Source organism: Pelophylax lessonae, assembly GCF_965119305.1.
Source record: "Pelophylax lessonae genome assembly, chromosome: 2".
NCBI classification, from domain to species: domain Eukaryota; kingdom Metazoa; phylum Chordata; class Amphibia; order Anura; family Ranidae; genus Pelophylax; species Pelophylax lessonae.
Window position 1 is genome coordinate 439,201,061 of NC_138769.1, and position 12,928 is coordinate 439,213,988.

Sequence of the window (12,928 nt, forward strand, 5' to 3'; positions counted from 1 at the left end):
TAATATATGGCAAGCCTAATCCTGAGTCTATGTAGCTTTCTTCTGAGGTCTTACAGAAAATCTTCATTGACATTTACACTAAAATTGTGTATGTGTCACCGGTGCAAAATTAAAATATTGAAAAAGCTAATTAATATCTGGTTTACTGCAGCTAAAATGACTCTGTCTAGGAGTGTGCGCAAATAAAAATCTGTGGGTAGCTGCGCTAACCTCTAGGTAAATAATTGAATTCTTATTCTATAAATTCACAACACCACTAGTGAAATACAACCAATAAGTGATAGCAAAAAACTGTGCTGTATACAGAACAAAAATAGAGTTACAAAATATAATCAAAGGAAAAAACCTTATGTGAACTATGCAATTCTAAAATCCAAATAAAGTGACTATACAAATTCAAAATAAAGTGTCCATATATTTGTTCCATGCCAGTAGTGATATCTTGCTCATATGGTGATTCACCCAACTTAAACGTGCCTAAATTTACCACCTTCTAAAATGCACACTCACCAGATGGTAGTGTGGTATAGGCCTGATCAGTATATATGACTTATAATTCCTTGTGCGGGTCTCTCCTATGACAATGATCCACTGGTTCCCAATTCACTCCACCTGAATTCCCTCTCATGCGTTCATGGAATTAAATAATAGCCATCATTGCGCAACATTCGTATAATGGTTTATTTAGATATCACTAGCCTCTAGTTAAGGCTAGTTGAGGCTAGTAGACCAAGGTTGGCGTAACTTCCGGTTCCTGTCCCGCTAACGGAATATAGGCTTGGAACACACGCCGGCTCCATTAAACGGAGCAGCGAACGTACAGGCTTAGCGATTGCTGGATAGACATAGTGTCGGTCCAAAAGCACCATAGCATGTGAGTGTAAAAATAAAATTTCTATGGTATCTAAATAAACCTTTATACGAATGTTGTGCAATGATGGCTATTATTTAACTCCATGAATGCATGAGAGGGCATTCAGGTGGAGTGAATTGGGAACCAGTGGATCATTGTCATATGTATCCGGGATCATAGGAGAGACCCGCACAAAGAATTATAAGACATATATACTGATCAGGCCCATACCACACTACCTCTGGTGAGTGTGCACTTTGGAAGGTGGTGGATTTAGGCACATTTAAGTTGGGTGAATCACCATATGAGCAAGATATCACTACTGGCACAGAACAAATGGACATTTTAATTTGAATTTGTATAGTCAATTTATTTTGATTTTTTTTGTCTTGGAATTGCATAGTTCACATATGTTTTTTTTTTTTTTATTTGATTACATTTTGTAACTCTATTTGTTATACTGTCTATAGCACAGTTTTTTTCAATCACTTATTGGTTATATATCTCTAGTGGTGTTGTGAATTTATAGGATAATTATATTATTTAACCAGCGCAGCTACCCACAGATTTCTATTGAGGTTTACATGCACGCTGATTTCCTTCCACTTACGAAGAAACAACAGCGCAATAATAAACATTAACATTTATTTTGCATTATTTTATATATCACAAACCAGATATTCTATCATCTACATTTGACGGAAACAAAGTAAGCCCCAAAATTCAAAACTTAAAAAAAATAAAAATAAATTACAGTGACTTTGCCTACAAATAATATTATAATGGACAAATTGCTTTCACTGATTGACCTTTTTTTTCACGGGTATCGGTTTAAAATAATAATGACTTATTACAGGTGAAAATGTTGTCATCTACCCAGAAAAGGATGAATTTGAAAAACTTTCAGAAAAGCAAACAAATACAGAGAAGAGGTAAACTCCGCTATAACAGATCATGTTTCTGTGTCTTTTGATATTGTTTTCTCTTTACCCTCTGTGCTTTCAGCATTTATTGTACAAAAGGTACATATATACAGTATCTCACAAAAGTGAGTACACCCCTTACATTTTTTTAAATATTTTATTATATCTTTTCATGTGACAACACTGAAGAAATGACACTTTGCTACAATGTAAAGTAGTGAGCGTACAGCTTGTATAACAGTGTAAATTTGCTGTACCCTCAAAATAACTCAGCACACAGCCATTAATGTCTAAACCACTTGCAACAAAAGTGAGTATACCCCTAAATAAAAATGTCAAAATTGGGCATGGAGTTTACCAGAGCTTTACAGGTTGTCACTGGAGTCCTCTTCCACTCCCCCATGATGACATCACGGTGCTGGTGGATGTTAGAGACCTTGTGCTCCTCCACCTTCCATTTGAGGATGCCCCACAGATGCTCAATAGGGTTTAGGTCTGGAGACATGCTTGGCCCATCCATCACCTTTACACTCAGCTTCTTTAGCAAGGCAGTGGTCGTCTTGGATGTGTGTTTGGGGTCATTATCATGTTGGAATACTGCCCTGCGGGCCAGTCTCCGAAGGGAGGGAATCATGCTCTGCTTTAGTATGTCACAGTACATTTTGGCATTCCTGGTTCCCTCAAAGAACTGTAGCTCCCCAGTGCCAGCAGTACTCAGGCAGCCCCAGACCATGGCACTCCCACCACCAGGCTTGACTGTAGGCCAGACACACTTGTCTTTGTACTCCTCAACTGGTTGCCATCACACATACACACGCTTGACACCATCTGAACCAAATACGTTTATCTTGGTCTTATCAGACCACAGGACATGGTTCCAGTAATCAAAGTCCTTAGACTGCTTGTATTCAGCAAACTGTTTGTGGGCTTTCTTGAGCATCATCTTTAGAAGAGGCTTCCTTCTGGGAAGACAGCCATGCAGATCAATTTGATGCAGTGTGCAGTGTATGGTCTGAGCACTGACAGGCTGACCCCCCACCCCTTCAGCCTCTGCAGCAATGCTGGCAGCACTCACATGTCTATTTCCCAAAGACAAGCTCTGTATATGATGCTGAGCACGTGCACTCAACTCCTGTGGTGGACCATGGCGAGGCCTGTTCTGAGTGGAATCTGTCCTGGAAAACCGCTGTATGGTCTTGGCCACCATGCTGAAGCTCAGTTTCAAGGTCTTGGCAATCGTTTTATAGCCTAGGCCATCTTTATGCAGAGCAAAAATTCTTTTTTTCAGATCCTCAGAGATTTCTTTGCCATGAGGTGCCATATTGAATGTCCAGTGACCAGTATGAGAGAGTGAGAGCGATAACACCAAATTTACCACACCTGCTCCCCATTCACACCTGAGACCTTGTAACACTAACGAGTCACATGACACCGGGGAGGGAAAATGGCTAATTGAGCCCAATTTGGACATTTTCACTTAGGGGTTTACTATCTTTTGTTGCCAGGGGTTTAGACATTAATGGCTGTGTATTGAGTTGTTTTGAGGGGACAGCAAATTTACACTGTTATGCAAGCTGTACAGTAACTACTTTACATTGTAGCAAAGTGTCATTTCTTCAGTGTTGTCACATGACAAGATAGAATAAAATATTTACAAAAATGTGAGGGGTATACTAACTTTTGTGAGATACTGTACATTTACTCACACAAACGTACAATTCACACATTAGAAATCATATTAAAAAAAAAATAATACAATTTTAACTAATGTACAAATTTGAGTAGAACGAAGAAATATTTATACAATATTATACTGTGTATATTTACATGTGTTCTCCTTCCCCCTGTATTGAACTATTTTTTATCTACTGTACTGTCTGTCTTCAGACAGACAGTACAGTAGTAAAGCACTGCACAAACTATTGGCACCATATAAATCCTGTATAATAATAATAATTATAAATGTGTAAAAATTGGTAATAATTGATGATGTGCTATTCTTTCCCAGTGAAAATGATGCTTCCTCTGAGAATGAACATCTTCTGAGCCGCAGTATGGACAGTGATGAAGAAGCAGCTCTTGACAAACAGGGGACACCTGATCTCTGCCTCCTGTCATTAGTTCACCTGGCAAGAGACAAGTCCACTACAAACAACAAACTGAATGGGGTAAAATACTATTTCCCTATGGTTCCCACATACAAAATCTCTACTAACCAATATTTTTCCTCTTATCTACAGACATGTATTATGCCACTGTTCACTTTCAATTTCTAAGGACTATATATCCCATGGTACCTTATCGTCTGCAAGAAGTGATTCCTGTAATGACTCCACCTCCTGAAACTCCTCCTCTCAGCATCTCTGTAGTTCAGAAGGCAGTCTCTGTGAAATGCGTTACACAACAGTGCCTACTCACAGGGTATTGTGAATACGTATCACAAAGTTCAAGGAAGTAAATGTGTGGGGATCTTCCCAAAGTATGTTTATAAACTTCAAGATTATTCACATTAATATAAGTAGGCTAGAAATAATTAAAATACAATGAGTAAATGAATATATAATTTTAGATTTAACTATAGAAACACTTTAACCTATTAGCTCAGATTTCATCTGTGACAATTATGTTTCTTTCCAAAATGAAAAAAAAAAAAAAAAAGTTTTGCCTATAGTTCTACTTTAAAGTGGATCTATGGTCAAAATGTAAAAGCATATATCATTTTTCAGACAGTATTTCAGTTATTTCTAGTCTATTCCTATTGCTCTGCATGATCTTATTTTGTGGAGATTCCCACACATTTATTTCTTTGAATTCTGTGAGAGAAGTTTCAGGAGTCAGTATAGGAATCACTGCTTGCAGGCAGCACGGTACCATGGGATATGTAGTTCTTTGAAATTAAAAGTAAACAGCATATAGGAAGCTGCAAATCATGCAGGGAATCCAGTAAGTTGTGGAAAGAGATGGCCAGCAGACAGGCAGCACTCACAACATAAAAGGAGATTTTTCATGTAAGCTTATATTGGCTTATCAAAACTTACTACTGTTTGTGTTGCTATTAGAATGGTGATGTTGTAAAAATATAGTGCATGCTAGAACTCCTTCAAATAATTTGTCTTGTTTATGCATGCTGTAAGCAGTTGCATTGTTGGCACTTAGCTTACCCAGAAGTATCCCAACCACTGACTTGTAAACTATTTAGCCTAAATGAATTTAAGTGTTATTACCAAGAATATCCAGGATAGAACAATCCTCTTTGTTGATACATCACAACTGGAAACTACCCAAACCCATAACACTCAAAACCCTGCACAGATGCCTGTCTTGTTTTCCTAAGCAGAGTAAATTATTGTAACAATTAGTTACTTGTACTGAACCTTTGAAATGGCATTGCTACCAAACCTTGCATGAGAAAGAAGACAGTGTTTAACGCTTAATAATTGGCGCTCAATTTGTTTTTGTAGGTTCCTTATTGCTTAACTTCAGAACAAAAACATTGCAAATGGTACATAAAAGTACATATGCATTGTTCTGGTATTGGCCTCCAGTGTGTTTCAAAGATAGAAACATATAAGTTAATGTTGCACTCTATTCCTATTTGTTTGTTTACAGCAGCCATTCTCAACCTTTTTATGTTCGAGGAACCTTTGTCAAATTTTTCAAGTTCTCGACAAATCTTTAAAATCTTTTTTTGATCTATAACTCATGAGATGTTAGGCTCCATGCACACAGGACGTTCAAAAAAGTCTGCTTGGACATAAAATTGCTGGCAGGAAACTGCTGCTTTAAAAAAGCGCTTTTAACAGTGTTTTTCTAATCAAATTTATGTGCGTTTTTGACCATTTTTCAGCGTCAGTGCTTTTGGGCGTTTTTGTAAACTTTGTAAACTTACTGTGCTAGGAAAGAGGTTAGCCCCTTGGCCAGTGCACTTTTTTCCAATCCAATATACACTGGCCAAGGGGCTAACACAGTACATTTTTTATATTTTTTATATAGTTTCAAAACAATTTTGTAGTTCTAAAAAAATTGTATTTGATTATTTTGCACAATTAGTTTTTTGCACGGTGGTAGCGCCACATACCAACACTTTTTAACCCCATGATACTGCATTAGGCCCCTTTCACACACTCAGACGGACTCCGTTTATCTCAGCGGGGATCGATCCAAGGATCCCCCGCTGATCAGGAGGATGACAGCTGTTCCCCACGCTGTGTGCGGAGACACAGCTGTCAGTTCCCCACAGCATCTCTATGGGGGAATCGGATGTAAACGGACCGTCAGTCCGTTCTCATCCGATCCGATCCGCTGGACGGATGGAAAATAGGGTTTCCATCCGTCCAGATTTGACGGATCGGATGTCAGTGGACATTTCTCCACTGACATCCGATGCCCCATAGGGATGCATGGGGGGCACCGTTCAGATCCGCCAAAAAAACTGACAGGCGGATCTAAACGGTCCGCCTGTGTGAAAGGGGCCTTACAGTTATTATGCCTACAACGGATTGTTTACCTATTTATTATTTATTTTTCTAAATACTGACATTTTTTTTTTTTTTTTTTAATAAACGTGGCAGTGCAGCATTTAAGTAAAATGAAAAAGAAAAGGGTTGATGCAAAAAAAAAAAGTAAAATGTTAATTTCAATCATTTAATCATGTGCACAGGAACTCTTTTTTTTAATGTCCCTGCATATATATTATATTTGAGGAGCACTTCCCTGGTACAAGTGAACTTTCTACTTTACTAAAAAATTAACTGGCCAGTGTATTTAAACTGTCACACGCAGCAGTTTAAAGGGAAAAAAAACACAGCGGAATAATGCAGCATTTATACTACTGATCTTAAGGGCGCCTTTGTGGTAATTCAAGTGATTGTAAAGTCTTGTTTTTTTTTCTTGAAAAATAACAAACATGTTACACTTAGACCCCGTTCACACAGGGGCGACGCTACTTGCTGGGGCGACCTGTGAAGTCGCGGTGCACAGCATGCACCGCGACCTCGGCGCGACATGCACGGACTTCATATCATTGAAGTCAATGCAAGTCGCCTCCAGGTCGCCCCAAAGTAGTACAGGACCCTTTTTCTAAGTCAGAGCGACTTGTGTCGCTCCTATTAGAACGGGTCCTGTGCTAATCTATGGCAGGCGACCCACCGCGACTTGTCAGGCGACCAAGTCGCCTGACAAGTCGCGCTAGTGTGAACCGGGCCTTACCTGCTCTGTGCAGTTGGGTTTGCACATAGCAGCCCAGATCCTCCTCTTCTGGGGCCCCTTGCTGGCTCTCTTCGCTTCTTCCTCCTGTCGAGTGCCTCCACACTAAGCAGCTTGCTATGGGGGCACCCGAGCCGTGCTGCAGCTCTGTGTCTTTATTCAGACACCGAGCCGTGGTTCAGCCCTGCCCCCTCTCTCTCCTTATTGGCTAACTGACTTTGATTGACAGCAGTGTGTGCACATCGCTGGATCAAGATGGGGCTCAGGTGAGTATTAGGGGGCTGAGGGGAACTGCTGAACACAGAAGGTTTTTTATCTTAGTGCAAAAAAAAAAACCTTCTGCCTTTACAATTACTTTAAAGCTTTAAAAATACACTATTTTGACAACTCAGAACACTGCTACACATAGAGCATTCATAGGGGCATTTTCGGTTACTGTATATTTGCATTGAAGTGCAGTTCAGAATGTATGACAATTCACTGCAAGGCACATATACCACACATTACCCTGCACGTGTAGCATTGGGTTTAATGAGTGTTACTGTGCACACAGAGGTGTGTAGCCAGCCTTAATTTGTATGTTACCCCAACATTTTATTTTTCTGATATGTGTCTTGTTGTACAATTTACTTGTATTAAAAGCATTCTATTTTCTTTGAATTGCTTCCTTTGTATGAAATACCTGGTGATCCCTCCAGTCCCTCTGCTTTCCTATTTCAAACTAACTATACAAGTTCATGGAAGCACATCCAACCCATCATTGTCAGTTTTCTGCTTTGTATTGCTACCTGGGAACACAGATTTCCTGTATTCCAGTGGTTAGACTTCTTTTGACACCCTCCCCTGCACAGCTTTTTCCAAGGGAAGATCAGTGTCCTTCTGTTTCTCTGCTTCCTGCTGACCTTCCCCCTGCACAGGCCTTTAAAAGGGAAGATCAGTGTTATGTTGTTTCTCTGCCTCCTGCTGTCATGCCCCCTCCCCCCACATGCTCCATTCCTAAGACCATTATGCAGCTAAAACAGAGTTCATGTGGTCACGTATTAAAAAAAACAAAAAAAAAAAAAACAAGTTATTTAAACTTGTTTTGCTTTATACTGTACAGGTGCATTTCAAAAAAATAGAATATCACCAAAAAGTTAATATATTTCAGTAACTCCAAATCAAAATGTAAAACTCATATATTTTATACAGATGTGTTACACACAGGGGTTTATTTACTAAAGGCAAATGCACTCTGCACTACAAGTGTACTGCGAGTGCACTTAGAAGTACAGTCACTGTAGATCTGAGGGGGACATGCAAGGAAAATAAAAACAGCATTTTTGCATGCACATAATTGGATGAGAGAAATCAGCAGAGCTTCCCCTAATTTCAGATCTTCCCTTTAGATCTACAGTGACTACACTTCCAAGTGCACTTGTAGTGCAGAGTGGTTCTGCCTTTAGTAAATAAACCTCATAGAGTAATATATTGTAAGCATTTCTTTCTTTTAATTTTGATGATTATGGCTTACAGCTAGTGAGAACCCAAAATTCAGTATCTCAGAAATCTAGAGCATTACAAAAGACCAATGAAAAAAGGATTTTTAATACAGAAATGTTGGCTTACTGAAAAGTATGTCCATGTACAGTGTAGTATGCGCTCAATACTTGGTTGGGGCTCCTTTTGCATGAATTACTGCATCAATGTGGTGTGGCATGGAGGCGATCAGCCTGTGGCACTGCTGAGGTGTTATGGATGCCCAGGTTGCTTTGATAGAGGCTTTCAGCTTGTCTGCATTGTTGGGTTTGGTGTTTCTCATCTTTCGCTTGTCAATACCCCACATATTCTCTATGGGGTTTAGGTCAGGCAAGTTTGCTAGCGGATCAAGGACAGTGATACCATGATCATTAAACCAGGTATTGGTACTTTTTGTAGTATGGGCAGGTGCCAAGCCCTGCTGCAAAAAGAAATCAATATCTCTATAAAGCTGGTCAGCAGAGGAAAGCATGAAGTGCTCTAAAATTTCCTAGTGGAGGGCTGCACTGACTTTGGACTTGATAAAACACAGACCACACCAACGGATGACATGGTTCCCTAAATCATGGACTGTGAAAAATGTAGCATTTCATTTGAAAATCAAGGTCCCGGAGTCTGGAGGAAGAGTGGAGAGGCACAGAATTCAAGTTGCATGAGGTTCAGTGTGAAGTCTCCACAGTCAGTGATGATTTAGGGAGCAGCAAACTCGTCTGACCTAAACCCCATAGAGAATCTGTGGGGTATTGTCAAAAGAAAGATGAGAGACACCAGACCCAACAATGCAGACCAGCTATAGGCCACTATCAAAGCAACCTGGGCTTCCATAACACCTCAGCAGTGCCACATGGTGATCGCCACCATGTCACACTGCATTGATGCAGGACCCCCGACCAAGTATTGAGTGCATACTATACAGTACATGGACATACTTTTCAGTAAGCCAACATTTCTGTATTAAAAATCCTTTTTTTATTGGTCGCATGTAATATTCTAATTTTCTGAGGTACTGAATTTTGGGTTTTCCCTAGCTGTAAGCCATAATCATCAAAATGAAAAGAAAGAAATGCTTGAAATATATCACTCTGTATGTAACGCATCTACAGTATATAAAATATGAGTTTCACTTTCTGAATTGAATTACTGAAATTAACTTTTTGATAATATTTTAATTTTATGAGATGCACCTGTATTTACACAAATGGTTTGCCTTGCATTTCAAATTTAATCTGAATGTTGCGTCTTACAAGGTGAGGGTTTGCAGGCAGGCAAAAAATACTGCTAGTCATTTGTAACACCATGAATTTTATCATAAAGTTACTTATACTGAAAAACAAATTACAATATATAGTCTTAGTTAATAATATGTTACTTTATAAATGCAGATAATTTTGTATTTTGGAAGAACCAATGATTATGTGCAGTTTGGATCATTCCATTTATGCAAATATTTTCTTTTTCACCAGATTCAAAGTCGTAGGAAAAAAATTTTAGATCTCTATGCAAACGTATGCAATGTTGCAGAAGGTGAGTATTCAAAGTATAAAAGTACTATGAATTTAGCTCAGTTGAAGTCACAGATATAGATATTCAGCCAGTTAAACAATGCATTAACCTCCATTTTCATAGTTCTACCTCCTTTTTTCCTGGTACAGCAGATTTACTGTGTGACTAAGTATGATTGCTCTGTTCAATAGGCACCAAAGTTTGATTATGCCTCCCAATGCATTTTGAAATTGAGCTGATTTAACTGGTCAGACACAACTCCTCTCTTCCTTAACCACTTTACCACCGGAGGATTTTGCTGTCTTACGTCCAGGCCACTTTTTGCGATTCGGCACTGTGCAACTTTAACTGACAATTGCGACGCCGTACCCAAACTAAATTTACGTCCTTTTTTTCCCACAAACAGAGCTTTCTTTTGGTGGTATTTGATCACCTGTGCGATTTTTACTTTTTGCGCTATAAACAAAAAAAGAGCATACATTTTGAAAAAATAATATTTTTCACATTTTTTTTATATGAAATTCCCCCCCAAAAAAATGTAAAAATCTAAATTTTTTTCCAATTTGTTTTCTGCTACCTAGGTTTGGTAAAAAAATCACAATAAGCGTATTTTGATTGGTTTGCGCAAAAGTTATTGCGTTTACTAACTAAGGGAAAGATTTCTGTTGGTGTTTTTTTTTTTGGTGTTTTTTTTTTTAACGAGTAATGGCGGCGATCTGCGATTTTTTTTGCGGGACTGCGACATTGCGGTGGACAGATCGGACCCTTGACTGACATTTTTGACACTTTTGGGGGTATCAGTGACATTACTGCAGTAATCAGTGCTATAATTATGCACTGTTAATGCAAAAATGACACTGGCAGGGAAGGGGTTAATTTTATTGGAGAGGGAGGGGTTAATGTATGCCTGGTGCTTACTAACGTGTGTGGGGGGGAGGTGACTGAGTGACACAGGGACAGATCGCATGTTCAGCTATGCTGAACCCTGCAATCTGTCACTGTTTGTCACTTAGGAGATCCGCCCGCTCTGTTTACACAAGCGGGCGGATCTCCAGACTCGATTCCCCGACGATCGGGAAAGAGCGGCGGCAATCACCGCTGCTCCTCCCCTGGCCCGACTCCCGCTGTGACTGAAAACAGCGGGAGCGAGCCTCCCAGAAGGGGAGGAGTCCAGCGACCTAGGTCTACGTCGCTGGACAGAATCGAGCCACTTTGCCGCAGTACAGTCCCAGTGACTGGTCGGCAAATGGTTAACACCAATTTTCTGAATTAAGACTTTTCTTGATGAGGGGGGGGGGCTATTCCTCACCTTTGCCAGCATTGAGCACTGGAGTGGAATTGTAGGTAGTACAAGTACATTTCCTAAAAGATAAAAATGTATTTCCAAACAAAAATCCCTTACAAATGAAATTATAAGAAATGATCTACTAGTTACATGGTCAAATATACATGATGGTTTATTCGTCAGCTTTGCTTTTCGATTTGATCAGGGAAGTTTATTTGTATTTGTAAGCATTTGCTATTCCTTGGGTCACATATGTTTGTCTTTTCTTCTTGTTCAAAATCCAGACCACAATTCTGATTAGAAATATTTTTTTTTTTTTAATGTAAGACAATATGGTCTCTGTCCTACTCCATCACTTACCACATGTTTTTGTATTGAAGTTGCCATATACAAGTTGACTTTTTTAAATTCTAGTGTATACCGTTAGAGCTTTAGGGAATATTTCCTCACAAAAAAAATAAATAGTTTTTTTTCTGAAATTATTTCAGGGTTATATATTTAAAATCAAAAAATGTGTTAGTAGAGCAGAGTTCTCTAATAGAATAAATGAAAGCAGCCAGTAACTTTGCAATGCTGTAAAAATAAACCTTGTAATAAATATATAACTTCTTAATATTTGTAATATTTTTTTTAGGTTTAAGCCCAACAGAACTTCCTTTTGATTGCTTAGAAAAGACAAGCAGGATGCTTAGCTCAACTTACAATACAGAAAAAGCAATTGTGAAAACATGGCGTCACCTTGCCGAAAGTTTTGGCCTTAAAAGGGATGAAATTGGAGGAATGACAGATGGACTTCAGCTTTTTGATCGGATTAGTACTGCAGGGTACAGCATCCCAGACCTGTTAACCAAATTAGTACAGATTGAAAGACTAGACGCTGTGGAGTCCCTTTGTGCGGATATTGTGGAGTGGGCACAATCTACACCAGTCACAACACCTACAGTGCCAAACACAGAAAATGTATGAATTGCAGTGAGACATATCTTGATACCAGGACTATGTACCTTTCCTTTTGGATAAGCCACAATGCACACTTTTGGCTGGCCACTGCGGATCAAAACAGTGCAAGGAAGCTATGATATGTAGCATCAAGAAGGATTTTGAGACTTTCAGAAGTATTTTATAGGAAAGCAATAGACTTTTCGAATGGTGAACCACACATGAGGATAATGACTCTTTAAGTACTGTTACATACCACTGTTGGATGCATACTTTTTGTACATGATCCTGTGACCATAGGGGCTCCCTCCTCTCTGAATTATCAACGTTTACTAAGTATCTATGGGATACAGACAGTTTGATACAAACGAATGTATTCTTCTGCAACAGAAAGTATCTGCAATGCATATTTCAATAATGAAAAAAAGTGTGAAATTTACTTTTAGTTACATGAACTATAAATATCTAATTGAAAATATATTGTGGTACAACCAAATTCAGGATTATCCAAAGAACATCTGATGAGAGCACTCAGTACATTCCAAAAATAATTTATTTAAAATGTTTAAGCCTTCCTAATATAGCTGACTGCCAGAATCTGACTGTAACAAACATTTTTTAATGGCAGAAGTGTAAAACTTAAAAAAAATTGCCCCAGTGCATATATATGCCTTACATTGCAGTCTGTAGAGGACAAAGCAA

The 12,928-nt window shown here is 38.9% G+C and overlaps 1 protein-coding gene across 1 annotated transcript in view; it reads left to right on the forward strand.

Moving 5' to 3' along the window:
• Positions 1-12,651, forward strand: part of EDAR (ectodysplasin A receptor) — a 71,875-nt gene extending 59,224 nt beyond the window's left edge. Inside the window, exons 9-12 of the mRNA XM_082244548.1 lie at positions 1,710-1,785; positions 3,785-3,944; positions 9,963-10,023; positions 11,922-12,651. Of these exons, the coding sequence (XP_082100674.1) occupies positions 1,710-1,785; positions 3,785-3,944; positions 9,963-10,023; positions 11,922-12,253 (629 nt within the window). The 3' untranslated portion in view covers positions 12,254-12,651. The remainder of the gene's footprint in view (positions 1-1,709; positions 1,786-3,784; positions 3,945-9,962; positions 10,024-11,921) is intronic.
• Positions 12,652-12,928: the final 277 nt, after the last annotated feature.